At 36.5% G+C, this 20,664-nt stretch overlaps 1 protein-coding gene across 7 annotated transcripts in view; it reads left to right on the top strand.

Annotated features, from left to right (window-relative positions):
• The window catches only part of RELCH (RAB11 binding and LisH domain, coiled-coil and HEAT repeat containing), a 73,695-nt gene extending 54,311 nt beyond the window's left edge, over nt 1-19,384 (top strand). For 2 of the 7 annotated variants that reach the window (XM_080610127.1, XM_080610129.1), the window contains 12 exons: nt 276-399; nt 1,449-1,497; nt 1,953-2,032; nt 2,848-2,954; nt 3,582-3,681; nt 7,751-7,833; nt 8,762-8,825; nt 10,366-10,504; nt 11,431-11,547; nt 12,541-12,629; nt 13,888-13,958; nt 17,624-19,384. In XM_080610127.1, the coding sequence (XP_080466253.1) occupies nt 276-399; nt 1,449-1,497; nt 1,953-2,032; nt 2,848-2,954; nt 3,582-3,681; nt 7,751-7,833; nt 8,762-8,825; nt 10,366-10,504; nt 11,431-11,547; nt 12,541-12,629; nt 13,888-13,958; nt 17,624-17,744 (1,144 nt within the window). In that variant the 3' untranslated portion in view covers nt 17,745-19,384. Of the gene's footprint in view, nt 1-275; nt 400-1,448; nt 1,498-1,952; nt 2,033-2,847; nt 2,955-3,581; nt 3,682-7,750; nt 7,834-8,491; nt 8,575-8,761; nt 8,826-10,365; nt 10,505-11,430; nt 12,630-13,887; nt 13,959-17,623 lie in introns of those variants that run through there. The other 5 variants (XR_013956205.1, XM_080610128.1, XR_013956206.1 and 2 more) reach the window with 5 other exon arrangements.
• Nucleotides 19,385-20,664: the final 1,280 nt, after the last annotated feature.

Below are 20,664 nucleotides of genomic sequence, written 5' to 3'. Positions count from 1 at the left end.
TCTGTTGAAGTGAAGATTGTTGTATTCTGAATATCTCATGAAAAATACTGTGTTTGAAAATACAGGTCACACTTTTCTGGCACTTAAACCCTTGCTTTCTTCAAGGGCCAGGAATTGTACAGAACATGTACATGATTTCATAAAAACCAGTAGTGCTCTGTGTGTGTATATATGTATGTATTTATCAATATAACCGGTAAATCTATGCAAATATAACTGGATAGAAATGAATGATTGGAGTAGTGTTTGATATTGTTTTGTTTCCTGATTTTTAGGCTACCACAGCTTATAGAAATAGTTGGCAAGATCAATGTAGCATCAACTGCCTGTGTCCATGAGTTCTCTAGATTTTTCTGGAGACTTTGTAGGACATTTGGAAAAATTTTTACAAACACTAAGGTAAGATATTATCTTAAATATTCTACAAAAAGAGCTCTTGATAATATATATAGTCTTCATAATTGCAGTGTGTCTGAATACCCACACTTTATATTTGCATGACACACTGATACTTTTCCGTAAGTACATTTAAGCCTGCTATTATTAAATCTTTGTTTGTATCCTTTTGATACAAAGGCCTTGGGTTTTGACCATTTTGGAATGGCCTTTTTGTCTTGCCTGACAAAACTGTATTTGTCATATTGCTTTGTGAATGGCATAGACAGTGGGAGAGATCCGTCCTAGTTCTAGTGATTTAAAAATTTCCTTCAAAACGATACACTGTTCAGTATTTGTGGTGTACGTAAGTACTCTAGCCTGTACTTGATTGGAAATTTAAAATTAATGCATTTCCTGTGCCAAATATTTATATAGATGATATCTGAATATTTTTATCAAGGAAATACATCATTTTTCTTAATAAAATAACTTTTGGATATAATTCAAAAACATTTCAAACTGTAAAACACAAGATTACATAAAGCTAAAAATTACAAAACAGAGTTGGCATTATGTTCTGCCTCCAGAGAAAAGATTTAAACCAGTTTCTGGTCTTTGAAAGCCCTTTCTTTGAGTTATCTTTAAAACCCTTCCTTCTATAAAACTGTTCTGATACTGATTATCACAGCTATATTTTGGAAGAAAGTATTTACTAGAGAGCAAAGATACAAAGGAAGAACCTTCCCCCCACCCCCCCCATGTAAAACGATATACTCTAAAGCCCAGCTAAGAGTATTGCCAAGGGACTTCAACTTTTGGTATCAGGAGTGCTAAATACTGCTACAGCAATGAGGATACTCAGTAGAAATTATTATGCTCTTATGTAATACTTTCAATTTTCATAAAAGTTGGCTATGCTTTTAAAAGATTTTTTTTCTTTCTTGTACCTTCAAAATGTCCTTTTTCTGTTGTTTTTTGTTGATTGGGGTTTTTTTACTCTTAATTTGCTCCTAAATTTATTGACACTGGTAACAGGTTTTCTTACGTGGGATTCATCATCCTTTGTATAGGTAAAACCACAGTTCCAGGAAATCTTAAGACTGTCTGAGGAAAACATAGGTAAGTAGCTTTTCACTCAAATGAATAAAAATTAATTTTAAACCACAACTGGAAAGAAAACATGTCAATCTCTTGTTCAGATAACAAATTCGAGAATTGCAGTCTGAAAAAGTTATCCGAAATGTTGAAAATCTAATCTTAATCTGAATTGAATGCTCTGAAGCTGTAGGTGGTGTGTGTGTGTAAAGTGCAAATAAAATCTCAAATCCAAATACCACTTAAACATTATTTTAGCATGTGTGTGCCTGTATATATGCATATATATGTATGTAAATTCTTCATGTATATATAAAAAGGTGACTATAATAAGACACACATGTATTAATTCAATACTGGTCAATTCTGCCACACATAATACATGTCTACCTTCTATATATAAAAAATACATAGTATAACACACACATATACACATATGTGTATATATGAAAGCTAATTTCTTCATTGTGTTTCGTTAGATTCTACAGCAGGTAACGGAGTGCTAACAAAAGCCACAGTTCCCATCTATGCAACAGGGGTCCTGACATGTTATATTCAGGTAGGTCTGTTTTTCTGTTTCTTTCTTAAATGTATAACAATATGAAAAAAATATTCTACCAAAACCGCCTTACTGTTTTCTTTGAAAACTTAGTGTTCTTGTGCTTTGAAGATACCTGGTAAAGTGGGCAGCTGTAAACACGTTTAAAAGCCAAGTTTTCTTGTAAGGTTGTCCACTACATTTAGATGATATGCTGCTGTGTGCCTCTGTCAGAAATATTAATGTTATTCCGTAAATGGATTCTCGGACATTAAACTCTGACCCCTGCAAATGTAAAAATTTTGAAATAGATGAAAAATTTCCTGAAATAGATGAAACAGATAAGCAGGTAAATCGAGATTTTGGGCAGCATAGTTGGAGTCTTTAACATTTCAGTGTTACCTAGTATTACAAGAAACACTCCATAAATAATACTAGGTAATCCTCCAGTGACCAGCAGTTATGGACTGGCATATACATAGCTTACAGGAAAAAAAAATATACTCCTTCATCTCACAGATGTTTAGAGGACTGTGAGCAGTCACAAACTGTCAGGAGCCATGAAAGTGCTTAAGTACTCTTCTTTAAAGTTTCTTTACACTTCAAATAAGTTATGCAAGAGTATGTACTTAGTTGATGAAATACAGAAAGACAGTGTTGTTTTGTGTTTGTTTTGGAAGGTTCTTGCATTTAGAACCATATTTTTGAAGTTCATAAGAAGGTTGTTAAAGGCTAAATTGAGTTTCTCATTCATAGTTTGCCTTTCTTGTAGCTGTAGGTCATCAGAACCACAGCAATACTTCTACTACATTCAACATTGTATGCTTTTCTTTCAGGAAGAAGACCGCAAGCTGTTAGTTGGATTCTTAGAAGACGTAATGACCATGCTTTCACTATCCCATGCTCCTCTTGATAGCCTGAAAGCTTCCTTTGTGGAACTGGGGTAAAGAGTATACCTTGAAGTTGACTAGATCTAAATACATCAGAAGTTTTTATCAAAAGCTGCTAATCTGTCTGTAATAACTGTGATGCTCTGAGTGAAAAAGGAGTATACTTGCTTTTATTCCTTGGTGTTTCACAAAATTTAAACTTTTACTCTCTAGATTAAAAATGTAGTTGTAAAAAATTCAGAAGTGTAAAACAAAAAGCAACCAAACAAAAGGCCAAACAAAAGCAACAAACCTGCAAAAATCACTCATTGAGAATAAAATGGAAATTTATTTTGTATTTTCCATAGTAGTAAGATATATTCTACTTGTAGATGAAAAGATGTATTTCCACTGAGTTCAATGTCATAACGTATTGAAAATTATATTCTTAAAGTTGTTTATTTTTTTAATGAACTTTAAAGTGCAGCATATTTTCTAGACAGCAGCATGTTGCATGTCGTTCAGAATTAGATAGATGTTATGTATCCTTCAGAAAGGAGTTGGAGTAGGTTTGTTAAGCAATGGATTCTAGAGACTACATTTTGTAGGCAAAGAACATATTCAGGGTTTGGGAGGTTTTGGTTGTGTTTTTTCTTCGGGATTTAGGTGGGTTTTTTGATTGCCCAACTGTTTTCTTTTAGTGCAAACCCAGCTTATCATGAGCTGCTATTAACAGTCTTATGGTATGGAGTTGTCCATACTTCTGCTCTTGTTCGATGTACAGCTGCTAGAATGTTTGAGGTAAGTGTTATCCAAACTTTTTTTACACCATTTTAAAAGTAGAGTTTATTTTTAAAAACAGTGATTCAGATAATGCTGTTGCATTAAAAATTACAAATGACTTATGTAAGTTGTGTACTGTGTGATGGAGCAGGAAGCTGTAGTGCAGTTGTATGCTGTATCACCAACACATTTTTCTGTATATCTGTAGATAAACATAACTGTTGCTTTTGCTATTAAACACATCAGTAGCTTAATTCACAAATAAGCAGTTTTCCCTCCTTTTTGTGTATACTTGTACAGTACACTTGCATGGTAATTCAAACTAGTTTCCATTGGTGCCAAACATGGTGGTAAAAACAAACATTTAATCGATTTTGGTTTTTTTATAAAAATGAAACTATTTTATGATTACTTTACTTGCCACTTAGTGACAGCTTCATCGTTCCCTTAATAGCTATAAATTTGTTCAGGATAACTGTTTCATTTAACTAATGTTTGCTTTTTTTTCCCCTATCATGCCTTTGTTTCATCAAGTGTTAATTAAAAGGGGCATATACAAGAACTCTGGGACATACTTCACTTGCTGAACAAAGATTACTTTTCTTTGCATGTTAGACATACTTGTGATCACACTATCACTGTCCATTTATTTTTTTGTTCTGTTCTCAGTGTTTCTTCTACATTTGACTCATTTGGATAGCTTTGCAGTGAACCTCCAGCTTGAAGCTTCAACCTTGTATCTGTCTGCAGAACCAAATCTCAAATTTGCTTAGGAAAAAGGAACACTTAACTGTTAGTGCTCTTTACTGTAGCAGTAAAGCATCTTTAAAAAAAACAATCTTTAAGCCAAGGGGTAATGGTTTTAAATTGAAAGAAGGTAGATTTAGATTGAAGGAAGAAATTAAATTCTTCGCTATGAAAATGGTGACAGGAATGGGTTTCCTGAAGAAGTTGTGGCTGCCCCATTCCTGGCATTGTTCAAGGCCAGGTTGGAAGGAGCTTTAAGCAACCGGGTCTAGCGGGAGGTGTCCCTGCCCATGGTCACCCTTAGACTGTTTCTGAGTTGTTGTTTGGCTTTGGGATTTTTGTTGTTTGGTTTTTTTCCTTTAATTTAACAAACAAAGTGTTTCTATTTTATATTTGTAATAACACACTTATTATTTTTTTAATAAGCATTAGCCAAATGTGTGAAAAATGTCAGTTACAGCAGGCTGTTTGTTGTCCTGATTGCAGCTTCTTTTCAAATTCAACTTTATGTTATTTTTAGGCAGACCTGCATGCTATTTGATTGCTTCTTTCCTAGTATAGGTCAATTTTTACTAAAGCATAGGCAACTGTGTTGAAGACACTTTTCTCACTTGCAAGTAGTATTATATTGCTATTTACTTAGTAGCCATGGTACACATATATGGCAATACATAAATTTGGGAAGTCACCTCACTTATGGAAGATTCCTTCATTCAAGGAATTTGACACCTCAGAGGCTACTGAATGGCAAAGCCCAGCAATTAGATAATGTAATAAATAGCATGTCACCTGCAGGACAGCTGTTGGAGCTATAAAGATTCTAAGCAGCACAGTGGTCTGTCTGTACAGCAGCACAGGGACTGCCATGATTTGGGCCTACCAGATTGCATTACCAAACCTGTTAAGGTTTGGAAGGACACAGAAGTGATTTGAAGTCATTATATCCTTTCTCTCCTTCAGGAGCAGGAAGCTATGTGCTACCATTTTTAAGGTGCAGTATGCATAAGTAATTATTATACATTGGTCTAGAGGATTCAAAGCAGGGTAAAAATTTGCTTTGTATGTCTCACTGTATCTCACTGTAACCTTAAAAGCTGCTTCATAGCTTTGCCCATCCAGCTTTTTCTGTTCCTTCTGTGTTAATGCTTTCAGTCAATAGTTTCCCATTTGAATGTTGATGCAAATGGATTTTATTGCTGCTGGTTTGAACATGAAGCTCATAGTTGAGTTATAAATTTCACTGGTTTGTTTAGGTTCAAGGCTAGGGACACTTATCTTCAGAATAACACTTGAATTATAAAGCATGTTTTATTTTCTATAAAACAGAACAATGCTATTTACCATGCTTTACCATAATTAGAAGTGTGGCAATCCACATAGTTATGTAGCAAGATCATTCTGAATTGTTTGCTAATTCTACAAATCCCAAGCATTTTGCATTTCAAAGCACTGTATTACCTTTAAGCTTTTCTCAAAATTAAGATTAATAAAGCAAACTCAGTTCCCTATTTGTTCAAAATTGAAAATGGTAAGCATACTGTATTTTAATCAATGGGAAGACTGGTAAATCTATATATGAGAGTAAGTTCATCATAGTCAGACAGTGAGCTATGTCCTTAACAGCTGTTTGAAGAGTTAGCCCATAAGCTCAACACATCAGCACTTAAAGTTCTTGCAACTGTAAATAATCCTGAAATATATTGATGGTAAAATGTAGTACTTGAACTGGCATCCCTAACAGTTTCTGAGTAGATAGTATAGGAAGTTGCATCTTTCCCCCTCCAAGTACTTTTACACAGCTTAACAATTCTCTCCCCATTCTTCCTTCTCCAGTTGCTATCTTGTAAGGCCACAGTATGTTTTCTGCATGTGTGCACCTATGCATGCATGCTCATATGAACACACAGAAATATTGCTTAATAAAAATGACTGCTTTGTATAGAACGCTTTGGAAAGTCAGGTTCCTTGCAATTGACTTTGGTTTAATTTCAGAGTTTGTAAGCAGGAACACTCAAATGTAAAGCAGAATGTAAAACCCTCTCTAGTTAGAGGGTGTAAATGTTGCTCGCTTTTAGTACTGCGTGCTATACTGGCAGCTACTGATTTCCCTATGTCCTGTGGATCTTATGTGTTCTTTCGTTACACTGCTGGGGTGAAAAGCATAGAGTTTAATTTGTGTTTATGATGTAAATTGAGTAATTAGATTATAGCTAAATATTAAAATGACGTTTCAGATTTCTCACAGGAACTATAGATAAGCTTTTTATGTTTAGCTCTTAAAACCAGCAAATATATGCAAACTTCCTTACATGAAATACAAAATGGAAATATCAAGGCTTTCCGTTTTTTGCTAGCGCAGGCGAAAAACTCACCCTCTTTTGTTGAAAGTGAGAAAGTTTGGAACTTGTAATTTTTGAAAATTTGTAGGTTTTGATACGTTGAAAGCATTTAAGGGGTATCTGCTACATATGCAGCAAACGTATGCTTATGTATAGCCGTATAAGTAATGCAAAAAAAAAGTCACCTGGGAACATCTAAATTCAAACAATTTCCACATACTTCTCAATAATAAATTTCACTGTGATCTCAGATTTTTAACATTTGGGATGTATTGCAACAAATAAATCTCCTTCCTTAGTTTGCAAAAAGACTTGTTGAAATACATTTCATGGATAATCACAAGATTCTACATTTTCTACTCGCATAGACCAACAAGGGAAACTTGGGAAATTTTGCATTCATACTGCTTGGATGGTGGTTCAATCTAAAATAGTCCTGAATGACTTTAAGGAAGGCTTAATTGCATCTGGAGAGGTGCTGTTTGTCACACTATACAAGATCTGAAAGGTATCACTGAGGATGGGGAAAACTACATGCGTTTGGCCTAAAGACATCTATTTTCATGTCAAAGCCACCTACTATAATAAATACAATTCTGTTGAGTTAGTAGCAGCATTTAAATTAAACTGTCAAACTCAAATTGGCATCACTTTAGTATTTAATTATACATAATTATAATACAGAATTATATTAGTATTTAAATACGTAATTACTTGCAAAAATTTTGAGTTCAAGTTTTGAAACAGCTGAAAATAAAGAAAACATCATCACATCATGTAATTTGTTAGGTTTCTGATGATTGCCAGATCACTTCAGCTTTCTTCATGCCTTTGCATATATGAAGCACTAGTGTAGCAGTATTTGCTTAGCTTCTAATTTTGGTTTGCTTTTTTGTGTTTTTTCTTTCTCTCTCTTGGTCGTGCCGCTCTTCTTCCCATGATACTGTGCTCACTCTTTCCGTGTGCATCACCTGTGATACCCCCCTGCTCCGACCATTCAGCTGTTGGTGAAGGGGGTACATGAAACTCTGGTAGCTCAGAGAGTTGTTCCTGCTCTCATTACTCTCTCCAGTGACCCTGAAATGTAAGTTTCCTGACTGCCTTATATACCTAGCATCCCTCTTAATACTTAGGAAGAAATAACCATCAGTTCTGTTTCTTATGTTAGCTGAAAAAAAAATATTTTTAAATAAATATAACTTCTAAATAATTTACAAATTAAAATATTTATTGCAACACCTAGATATTGGGTAAAACTGCTGAATAAACTTTAAACTTTAAATAAACTTTAATGTCATTCAGTGTTCATGATTTCTTAATATTTAATCATATTCTCAGTTTTGAAATTTGCTTGCATCATTTCTTAGGAGAAAGGTGGATAGTAATGTGTTCTGTAATACTATCAGCTTTACTACTGCAGAATTAAATGTCGTCTGCATTACTGAAATACAGAACAGTTTTGGCTGAATCTGATTTCTGATAGGCAATGATAGTACTTAATTTCCTGGACATTCTGATGTGATATTTCTTTCAAGCTATGGAGGGATGCTTTGCTAATCTCACTAACAGGTTGTTACTAATAAACGCTACAGCATGAGTAGAGTTTTAATCATTTTAATGCCTTGTGTGGGTGACTAAACCAAGAAAAACCCCAAGACTCTGCCTGCCCATCCTCAGTCACAGCTAACCTAGTTCTTCAAGTTTACCAAACCGTTTTTTATTGCATGTTGACTGGTTTACAGCTGACTCTTCGAGGCATGAGTGAAGCATTAGTTGACAAGCGGGTTGCTCCGGCCCTTGTTACCTTGTCCAGTGATCCTGAATTGTGAGTTTCAGATTGAGACCTTGAGTTAATCCTGTCTTTTTCCTGATCTGCTTTTTTTTGTTTTGTTTTGTCATTGCTAGAAACTAATGTAACTTAAAGTACTAATTTTGTAATTTGGCTTTATTTTTTATTGATTTTATTTTTAATGTTTAACACATCTTAAAAAGACTCTATTTTTCTGTTGTAGTTCAGTAAGGATTGCAACAATTCCTGCTTTTGGGACCATCATGGAAACCGTAACTCAGAGAGAGGTAAGACACCTGTTCTCAGGCTGCTGTTTTTATAGCGTAAGAAGTGGGTGATTTTTTTAGAAATCCGTAAATTCAGTAATATATTAAAGAACTTGGAGAAAGGAAAAAAATGCAGCTTATAAATTATTTCTTCCTCTGTTATATTCTCTTCCAAAATGCTTTCCAGTTTTGCAGTGGTCTTGGAGGAGAGGAACAAACCAGCCCTCTTGTAACTAATAAAAACATTTCCTTCTGAATACCAAACCAAGTATAAACAAATTAAACCAAATATGTAGAGGGGGAGGCCTATGCTAGAAGATGGGAAGTCCCATGCTCAAATTATTTTTAAAAACATTTTCCAATAGAGTTGAGAAATTCAAGCCCATTATTTCCAAATAGAATATTCTTACGTTAAAATGCTAACCAAAAGATGTGGTAGGATTCATCTACCAAGATGCTCTAGGATATCCTGCTTGGTTTCCAACTACTTTAGAAGAGCACAAGTCTTTTCTAAAGTAGTTCCTGTCATCTGCTGATTTAGCCCATTGTGTTCAAGATGGCATTAAAAGACATCATAGTGACATAACTGAATTAATCCTCAAGGGTAATATAGATATGCAATTCTTTAGTAATAGTTCAGAATCCTGAAAAAGACACCCAGGATTCTGCTGTAAGCAGTAGAAATACTGTATTGTGTTTTATATAAAAACTGTACAATCGCATTTCTTCTTAAAGTCCTTGCAGCTTTTTGCAGAGCTTGCATTCTTCCTGTAATTTCAACATCTTCTAAAAGAATGTGTTTGAGGAAATGTGAGTAAGAAGTCAGTGATGACTCACAAGTACTTGGAAGATGGATAAGTTACAATTTTGTAGCTTGGAATGCATGCCTATAATCGGTTTGGGAAGAATACTGTTTTGTTACCACACAGAAATTACTGTATCCATTGCACTGGTTATAATAAGCCTAGGAGTACAGAGGTGATATTGCCTTCCAAAATGTATCAGAAAATGTTATTTTTACAACTTTGAATGCAAATAAATTCTTATGTCATCTTAGATATATTTGTATTTTCAGGTTTTCTAGCCTTTAGTTGAAGAAATCTTTTTCATTCCATTGGTTTTATGATGCTTATCTTGCATCTCTGTCCTCTGCAGAACTTTTTTCAGCATATCGAGATATTACCAAAAAAATAAAGTGAATTCAGTTCTAATTAAACAGGAAAACTCCAAAGATATTAGTAGTAAGAGTGAAATATTAAAAGCAGGTAAAAAATGTGAGTATCAAAACCAGGAAACCTCAGGAGTAAAGACCAGCTATATGGAAGCACCTGTCCGTAGTTAAAGATAGCTCAGACTAAAACACTGGTAACAGCCTTCAAAACTTAGAGCTGCATCGAAGAGTTTGGAACATCCTGTTAGGAAAAAAAAATGTAAATTAACGGAAGGTCTAAGGTATATCAGCTGAAATAAGGAAGATTATAAATGTGCTCTGAACTAACCATCCTGGTTTCTAGTATCTTCATTCTTTTGTGTACTTTTTATTTCTCTGGGAACATTTAAGCTTCTGGAAAGAGTAAAAATGCAGCTGGCATCTTTCCTGGAGGACCCTCAATATCAAGACCAACATTCTTTACATACAGAAATCATAAAAACATTTGGAAGAGTTGGACCTAATGCTGAGCCCAGATTTAGAGATGAATGTAAGTTGTGTCAGTGGAGGATGCAGTCTTCCTCTTTCTAAAAGCTAATAGTATGCTGGTTATATTGATTTTGTTTGTTTGTATTTACAAAAAAGCATGATGAAAACTTATTTCTAGAGTTTGATCTGTCCCAATAGTTAAGACTACGCTAATACAATTTTCATTTTACCGAACTTTGCTGTGTCACTGGCACATGATGATGAATGATTTCAAAGCCAGAGGGGACTGGTCACTTTGCAGAGCAAGTTTGAAGTTATCTGGTTTTAATTACTTGACATGCAAAATTCCTTCTTTCCCCCACCCCCCATTGCTTCACCCCCTGCTGGTGTATAAATTTCAAGTATTCAGCACACTTTAAATATAAGCACAGCACCAATTAACAAAACAGCTTATTTTCATGGCCCTGAAATGTAAAGCACATAGAAGAGCCAAGTGATTGTTACACTATCTTAAAGAAACTTACAAACAAAACATGAGGAGCTATCACACCTCCCACCTGTAGGTGTCTTGTTTAACAGGCTATAAACTCCTTAGGCTTCTTCTGTAGTCAGTGAAGATTTGTCATGATATGCATATTGCTGTCACTAGCTTATCAGCTGTATTTGTAAAATAGAAGCATATTTTAGACAGCTTTAGCAGCAGGAGAGTAGTTATGTTGCAAAATATTTTATGTAAACTGTTACTCTTTCAAATGTACTCTGAGGTACTATTTTATTTTAGGTGGTATTACCACAGTTTTGTTTTGAGTTTGAGCTGATGAGTTAGTCTGCAAGGACAGTCCCATCAAAAGCCATTATTTGCAGTTCTTATTCCACAGTTATGTGTGATGCTTCAAATGCCTATGATTTCCACTTAGGAACTGTTTCATGCAAAGCAAGTCTGTAGAAGGCAATTTGAAATACTTATTCCAGTATTTACTTTTACAGTTGTTATTCCACACTTGCTCAAGTTAGCCTTGGTTAACAACCAGCAGTCTGTGGATTCGAAGAGACTGGATATCGCTACTCACCTGTTTGAAGCTTACAGTGCTCTTTCCTGTTGTTGTATCCTTTTTTAGGCAAAGCTGTTAATTCTTTGGTGGGGGAAGAAGATTAATACTTGAGAAATTACTAAGTTTGTCTTTGAATGTGTAATGTAAAACACAATCTGATCAGTGTAAAGAAGAGGTTTTCACAGAAGCTGAGTGTGCTGGGTTAGGCTGGAGGCCAGGTGCCCACCAAGTTGCTCTGTCAATCCCTTCCTCAGCAGGACAGGGTGGGGAGAAAAGAAGATGGAAAAAATCTTGTGGGTCAAGATAAAGTCAATTTAATAAAGCAAAAGCAAATGCTGCACGTAGAAGCAAAAGAAAACAAGATTTATTCACCACTTCCTGGAAGCAGGGCCTCAAGTTCATGTAGCGGTTACTTTAGAAGACAAATGTCACAATAATGAATGCCCCTGCTCCTCTTTCTTTCTCTTAGGTTTTATTGCTGAGCAGACATCGTATGGTATGTACTATCCCTTTGGTCAGTTTGGGTCAGCCTTCCCAGCTGTGTCCTCCCTGCTCTTGCCCACCTCCAGCCTAGAGGTAGGGGACGATGTTGGAGCGACAGCCTTAATGGTGTGCAAGCACTGCTTGGGTGCAGCCTAACACTGGGGTGTTATCCGCACCTTTCTAGCTACCACTGCTAAGCACAGCACTATCAGGGCTGTTCTGTGGGAAATTCACTACATCTCAGTCAGATCCAACACGGTGGAACTGCTAGACACTAAAAAAAAAAAATAAAAAAAAAAAAAAAAAAAAAATCCCTACAAAACCAAAGCCCTTGATCTTTCATATTCACATTAACTTCACATGAAATATGTGAAGTTAAATATGTTTAAGATATTTTTTACTTTTTGCTAGTCGTGACATGCTAAATGCTGTTGTTTTCTTGGGTTTTGCTGCTATGGCTTGTCCTTGTGTTCAGTAAAACATTAACAGAAGACAGAGAAAATTAAAAAATGTATAATTTCAGAAGACAATCCTTATAATGCCTTAACCACCTGGGGTTTAGTTATTTCAGAGGATCTAATGGTCAATCACTTTTTACCAGGACTTAAGTGTTTACGAACTGATATGGAACATCTCTCGCCAGAGCATGAGGTGAGCAGCTGTGTTTGCTAACCAAGTATGAGATGCAGGTGGCAGCAAAATTTGAAGCATAATGGTATTTAAAACCAAAAGTTAAGGAGAGCTTACTTATAAGTGGTATCAAAACATAGCATTGGGGGGGAGGGGGGTTGTAAGGAATAGCTCACACAATTTAAAAAACAGAAAAGCTTTTAAAACATATTTCTATGCTGAAGACCTCTTCAGAGAAGTAGTCTACTGCCAGAAATGCATGTAGAAACACACATGTTAGATGTACAAAAATGTAGAAGCGTTCCAATGGACAGGTAGAAATGCTAATAACAAAAATTATGGCTGCTGTGCTGAGAAATCTTGGCCTTCTTTTGATACAGGAAGAAAAGCTTGCTTTTTCACTGGAATTCTGAATGCATTTCTCTTGTACCTCTGTACTCTTAAGTACATGCATATTTTATGCAAATGAAGGGCACACTCTGCATTGCAACTGCTTTGTGTGTTTCAAATGCTTTTGTTTTAATGTGTTAAAGCAATACTGTTGTGAGCAGAGTTATATATCGGACAATGAATGGTATGATTTCTTTCAAAGCCTGCTGTTGGGAATCATTCCTTTATTTTTGGTATGCTGCTAAAATGTAAAATGTCAGTGTGGGTGTGTTTTTAGTCTTAAATATTCTGTAGAAACCTTTAACACTGCAGTTGGCTAAGTAAAGCAAAAAAGCCGTAATTCACAGAAACCCTTGAAGACAACAGTAAAATGACACCAAGTTGGTTTTAGCACTTCCTTTCCACTAAAAACTTGTTTCAGGATGCCATCACACTTTTTTGTTTCCTTGCTATTCTTTCATGGGTAATGCTAGTAAAGATACGAATTTTAAAAGGTACTTGAAAACTCTCAAAAGGAAAATAGAGGGAAGATGAATGTGTGTTGAAGTTAATGGCTAATAAATGAAAGTATTGTTTGAAAAAAGGAAGATAAGGAGGTGTGTCTCAGGAGTGAGTTTGTTTTGGATCTATTTTAAAAAGCCAGGGGAAACAGGAGGGAGTCTTGGGCTCCCATAACTATTTCAAAAACATTTTCTTCCTTTAACTGTTTTGAATGGTTTTGTTGTTTCTAGCCATAAGGTGTTAATCAGCTGGAATTTAAATGCGCTTGGAAAGCAACAGAGTCTCTTTAAATAGTTCTGTTAATGTTAGAATTAGTTGTGGAGTAGATTTTGTGCAAAGTGTTAAAGAAATGTAAAAGAAAATCACGTGTATCTCTTATATGTCTTAGGTTATTTTAAGCTCCATGATAAAAGAGTGTGAACAGAAAGTGGAAAACAAGACCGTCCAAGAACCACAGGGGTAAGACTTCAACTTCTCTTTTTTTTTTCTATGCCTGCAGAGTGTATTCCGTAATGGTGTCTGAGGCTTATGACCAGAAATCCAGCACTGACATACTCTGTATTTGAAAGCAGATTTTAGGAACTTCAGTTTGTGATTGTTTGTCTCCAGTGTAAAACACAGGACACTTTTTTGTCATTGCAATGATACTCTTGTTTTCCCATGTTCCTTAGTTCTTAATTGTTTGTCCATTTAAAGCAATAATTGAATTTCTGTCCTGAATTTGAGACAGCAGGGAATGCTTGGCCTGTATGCTTAGAGCAATGGATGTGGCACACACCTTGCAACTCACTTTCATCGGGGTGGCCTGCAGGCTGAAAGAATTTTTCTGGTCATGGTAATAACCTGCTCCAGGCTGCTGGTTTTGCTTGGATATGGCTAGTGTACACAAGAACAGTTTCTTCCAGTGTATAAAGTGACCTCATGTAGTGTGTGTTAGTTTTATCAAGGTCTTCCCTGTGCTATGTACCTGGCGTAGTAGGTATCCAGTAGGTAGTTGTGATAAGTCAGAATTAACAGCCAGATTCTTTGCAGATCTGATGCTAAGCAATTGCTATAGACTCACCAACCAACCTGTGCAAGGACGTCCCTCCACATAAGCAATGACTTAACATTTTGCCTAACAAATTGATTTATTAGAATCAGTTGCCTACATGGGCATCTATTACTTTGTCAGTATATCCCCTGTAGGGGTATTGATTTATTAGAATCAGTTGCCTACATAAGCATCTATTACTTTGTCAATATTTCCCCTGTAAGGGTTTTATGGACTCTTTTTTATTAAATTCTACAGACTAACCAATACTCTTCTTTGATTTTCATTTTCATTCTTTGTGCAATAAAAGAGCCACCACCTCAGACTGACTATGGAAAGAAAAAAATAAAAGCAATATATCTGTCTAAATATATAAGACTTTTGTGTCTGATAAACGTTTATCATTTCTTAAGCAACTACTTGACAGCCATTTAGGAGAGATCATTAGAAAATATGAAATTGATTCCTTCTCAAGAAGACGTATTCCCAGAATGCAGGACATATACATGATATCAAGCTGGTCTCCTCAAACAACACCATTAATCTTAACCTGAAGGGTTTTTAATTTTCTTATTTGTATTACTGAACTGTGAAACCAAAGCTTATGAAACAAAATTCTTTGGCTGAGCTCTTCCTAGTTCTCAGGTGGTGTTCTTCAATTGGATAGGAGTTTTAACTTTTCTGATGTGTGCTTTTGCCTCTCAAATGTGTTAACCTATTTAATTCATCAGAGCTGTTCTGTGTGTAGCTAGAGTTTGAGTGATCAGCTTTTCTTTTATGTAGGGTTTAGGCTTACCTTGCTTTAGCTTGTATCAGTGCAAGATGTGTCAACCTAAGTGTGAGAGGTCTGTATTACTTAAAATCCCTCTTATGAAAATATTTTGAAATCACAGTCCTGTTAAGCACTTGTAGAAACAGATAAATGCAATCATGATTCAACATCCAGTGTGTTTTCTTTTAGAATGCAGCTGCTGAAAACTGCAAGATTTGAAAAGGATGTCTTTGAAATGCATTGCTTCATTCTTTAATTAGCCTTCACCTTTCTTATTCAAAGCCAGGCTGTGGTTGCAATCTTTTACTCTACAAAATTAACATGAAATATTTTGCCACTGAAGAAATGACCTTTTCATATACATGAATGTGGGGTTTTTTCCTTGCCTAAGCCCTTGCCAATTTCAGTTCCTAATTTCAGTGTTAAATATATATTTGATGAAAGATTTAAGTGCAACTGGGAGATAAATTACTGGTTTTTAACAACATGAGAATAAATGCACAAAAACCCCGAGACTGTATGCAGAAGCAGTCGTAAGATGCTGCTGGTCATCTTGTCTTTGCCCCTTGCTGTGAGAAAAGGTTGGTCAAATAATACAGGATCACAGAAATAGGTTTTAAAAAAAGATTAAACTTTGTCTTTTTAAATCTTGGATAGCCACTTTTGTTAAACATTTTCTTGAGCAGTTAACAATTGTATGCTTTGTGATACTCTTCAGATGTGCTATGTATACCTAAGGCCCCTTCAAAGATCTAGGTCCTGCAGAAGACAGGGAGTCAATTCAGCTTAAAAAGTAGAAGGGATGTGGGATACATTTGAGGGGATATATTTATGATACAATTAAGTTATCTGTAAATGCATAAGACAGCATTAGTGAGAAGCTTCCCTTTTGTTTTTTCAAGTACTCTTTTTAAAAAGAACCTGTATTCATTACCTTTCTTTGTGGTATGAAATGGCAAAAATTACTGATTGCATCCCTCCTACCTTTGAAGAAATTGTTCAAATTCTGTGTTGGACAAGCAAGTCAAAAACTGAAGCAGTTTGGAGTTAATTAATTTGACCTGCCTCGATGCAGAAGTGTCTGCAGAACTGTGTATAACCTTGCAGACTGAAAAGTCAGTTTCTGGAAGCTGGCCTGTGCCAGTAAGACAGATCTGCTCTTAGGTATAATTTTGAAATGCAGAGTCCATGCTGAGCTCACAAGGGAGAATTTCACTGGTAATGTTTTGTAAAATTGTTCCTGTCTAATATTGAAAAATGTTTGCCATTTTGACTGCAAATATAAGCAGTATGGAGTATTTATTAATACTCCCGCTGTTGTACTTTTGCCTGTTGCACTGTTTTAAGACACATTACTCCTACTATGCCGAACAGTTACATATATCTGAAATAGAGCTCACTCATACATTTCAAATTTAAAAAAAAATAATAAATTTGCAGCATTTGGATAATTTAGTAATGTTTAAGGTTGTAGCATCTGATAGGCTCAGCATTGATTGGGTTGCTACTTCTAGTCCAGTTTCTTGGGGGAAATTTTGGACTCTCCATTGTTTTCTCTAGTGCATATGAAGTAAGAACATGCAAGGAAAGGTTGTAGGAGTCACATTCACGCCAGCCAGGAGAAGGCTCTTTACCCAACAAGGGCTAATGACCTAGTAGGACTCAGTGCCCCAGGGTGGGATTTACAAGAAGTTTACAAGGGGATTGAGAGAAAGCTGAACAAGTAATGTTAAATAAAGATTCATTAGGAGCTACTAGATGACAGTCCACACCAATTTTAAACTCTGCTCATGTGGAAAAAGTTGATAAATAAGAGAGTTGCAAATTAAGAGAGGTCACTGGTTTGTACTTACCTTTTATTTACTCTTCCCTACATACCTCCTAATGGTCACTGTTGGAAGCAAGATACCTGGGCTAGACAGGTCCTTGGTCTGACCTAGTACTGTTGTTCTTATACTAATTAAGCAGAAGTATTGACATTTCTTGTGAGGAGGTTAAGTCAGTCTTCCACAGAGGTATTTGTCACTAGGGCAGTCACCGAATAGCTAACAAGTGCTAATGCGTTGACTTCCAAAGGCAGTGAAAAGTAGCGTGCACAAAAATATTCTGCAGGTTTCACTAGGACTATGTGAACACAATAATCAATTTGACAGTGTATATTTGGGCTGGGTGGTCATGGTTTTTCAGTTCTTGATGGACTGGTCTTTTGTGATGTTGAAATCTCTAGAATGCAAGGACAATTCAGCTGCTTATTAAATAACAGCACAGTGTTGTTTTTTCCTTTGTAGTCTTATGTCACTAATATCTTTGCTTTCCTAGCTCGATGTCAATTGCGGCGAGCCTTGTGAGTGAAGACACAAAGACCAAGTTTTTGAACAAAATGGGCCAGCTGACAACATCAGGTGCAATGTTGGCTAATGTGTTTCAGAGGAAGAAGTAAGATGGGAAAAGGAACCCCCAGCTAACACTAAAATGGACCTCACAGAGACTGGTTCCTGTACTTGAAGTACTTGCCTTTTAATTTCTTCTGTCTTATGTTCTTGTAGTATAATTTTATTCTAACCTCCAAAGATATTTGCACTGCTTTTGAATATCGCTGTGTATCTGTTAATTTTGGGTTACCTGTGGTTGATATAAAACTGAAATCATAGTCTGTACCAAGTCCCTGTTCTGTGTTCTTGTCTTTCCAGCATAATTTTTTTTATATAGTGGAAGGTTGTTTGGGTTTTGTTTTTTTTTTTTTATTTTCTGACAGGATATCAGCAAGTATCTGTATTATACATGGAGCTATTATGACGGTACTTAAAATAATGTAAATTTGAAGTCATTGTCATGAAGTAATAAAAGTGGAGATTACTTATGTATTTAAATTATGACAGAGTAATGCAGATTTTTTTATGATGTTTCTAAAAGGAAGAGGAAGAGCCACCAGCATTTGTCTGTGCTTCTAGGATTGTTTTTGTAAGTATTGTGCATCTTGAATCCAGAGGAATTGCAGTAGCTAATGTACGAGCTGTTTGCACTTGCATCAGTCTGCAGGGAATGCTCATGTTTCAGATGCTTTACGCTGACATTGTAAATGCTGTACAAAGTCCTTCAGATAAAATTCTCACATCTGTTGTGGTTTTTTGAGGGATGTTTTCTTTTGTTGGGGTTTTTTGTTTTATTTTAAAGCACTTTAACAGCCAGTCTATACATCCAGAGGCACATCCACTGAGTAAAGGAAAAACATGATAAATTAATACAAGTTAATAAATGTATAAGCTACTATACTTAAGGACTGAGGGTCCCAGAACTGTTCTGCAGGCAGAGGGAAGTTATGTAGGAGAAAGAGTGCTTTCATCTTGCACTCAGTGTGCAGTTCTGTATACTGTGAAAGCTAAAATTAAGATTTTTCCTTTTGTTGTCATTTGGATTGAACCTCAGTTCAAATTTAACATCAGAGTATTTGAAATAGCGAAGTTGGACATGCAGTTTCTTTAAAATGTTAGGTAGGCTGCATACATGCTTTATACAAATGACATTGCAAGGAGTATCTTCAACAGCTACCAAATATTTTTGTTAGCAAGGAAGCATTAACAACTAAATCCTTCTATTCTTATGCAGCACTTTCTTTTTTCTCTCCTTCTTTATGTCAATGTAAGCTTCTGAAAGTAAACTTAAGTGCATGCATGAATGCTCAGGCATTCTCTGACATGGTTCCATTCAGTTGGAAGCATTAACATCTTTGAGGACAGGGTAAGCAAAAGGCGTGAGGGAAGAAGGTACTCCTGAAGCAGAATTGAATGGAGTAGCACTTCAGGTGTTGCCCTTAGACAAACATAACAGAGATAACTTGGGGCTTCTTCTAACTGCTTCATGTCTGTGCCTGTTGGCTCTGCATATACAGTTGCCTGCCATGTTTGTGTTGTGACAGGGCACACTTGCACACTGTCAGTCCCTTTACACTGCACTGATGAAACATGTTCTTGAGATTACAGACAGCTCCATGCCTTCGTATTGCTTGTTACCATGAAAGTATACTTTTAGCAGACTGACTGTGAAATGGAGACATTCCTGAGGAATGGGAAGTGGTGACGTTCCTCTCTATTGTTCTGTTGTCAATAAAAAGTTTTGTATACCTGCCTTGTCTTGTTACTTCTAGTCTTCTCCAAAAAAGATTATAGAATCATAGAATAGTTAGGGTTGGAAGGGACCTTAAGATCACCTAGTTCCAACCCCCCTGCCATGGGCAGGGACACCCCACACTAAGCCATGTCACCCAAGGCCTCATCCAACCTGGCCTTGAACACTGCCAGCAATGGAGCATTTACTACTTCCCTGGGCAACCCAATTCCAGTGCCTCACCACCCTCACAGTAAAGAATTTCTTCCTTATATCCAATCTAAACTTCCCCTGTTTAAGTTTGAACCCGTTACCCCTTGTGCTATCACTACAGTCCCTAAAGAAGAGTTCCTCCCCAGCATACTTATAAGCACCCTTCATATACTGGAAGGCTGCTATGAGGTCTCCACGCAGCCTTCTCTTCTCCAGGCGGAACAGCCCCAACTTTCTCAGCCTGTCTCCATACGGGAGGTGCTCCAGTCCCCTGATCATCCTCGTGGCCCTCCTCTGGACTTGTTCCAACAGTTCCATGTCCTTTTTATGCTGAGGACACCAGAACTGCACACAATACTGCAAGTGAGGTCTCACGAGAGCAGAGCAGAGGGGCAGGATCACCTCCTTTGACCTGCTGGTCACACTCCTGATGCAGCCCAGGATACAGTTATCACATCAAAACAGCTATTGCAGGAGGGAGGTCTAATGTGCAACCATTATTTAGCCTGAAATTTCTTTACGTAGTAGATGTTAGGCTGGTCGTGTGCCTTTACTGCCATTTTCATGCAGTCTCCTCCTCTCCTGTGCTATGTTCCCCCCACTCTTCCTTCTCTCTTTTGTGTCTGTTCAAGTAGTTGCAGTGCCAGAGAACTCTGTAGTCATGAGACCAAAATGATTTCTTTATGGTTAAACTTCTATTTTCCAAAGCAGGGCAGCTGCCTGCAGGCTGCCTGTGAGAATGACTCCTAGTCTACACTGAACCTCAGCCAGGGTCTGGAAACCTGCTAATTGTCACAGCCAAAAAACTGTGACAGCAATTTAGCTATGGGTGATTGTGGGACGAGGCTCTTCTTTGGTTTGTTGGTATAAATGTAGTACCTTTGCCCAGGTAGGTCCAATCTCTCTAAGCCTTTGCGTAGTTTAGCTTTTTCTAGGCTGCATTTTACTTCATACCAATTGATCCAAGAAGGAATTTGAGTGAGATTCCCAGGAAGACCAACACGGTAACTACTGATGTGAAAAAATTTCTGTGTGGGCAACAG

The sequence above is a fragment of the Psittacula echo genome (assembly GCF_963264785.1).
Source record: "Psittacula echo genome assembly, chromosome: 2".
Classification (NCBI taxonomy): domain Eukaryota; kingdom Metazoa; phylum Chordata; class Aves; order Psittaciformes; family Psittacidae; genus Psittacula; species Psittacula echo.
The sequence above is the reverse complement of the archived record's forward strand: the minus strand, read 5'-3'. Positions and strand labels throughout refer to the sequence as shown.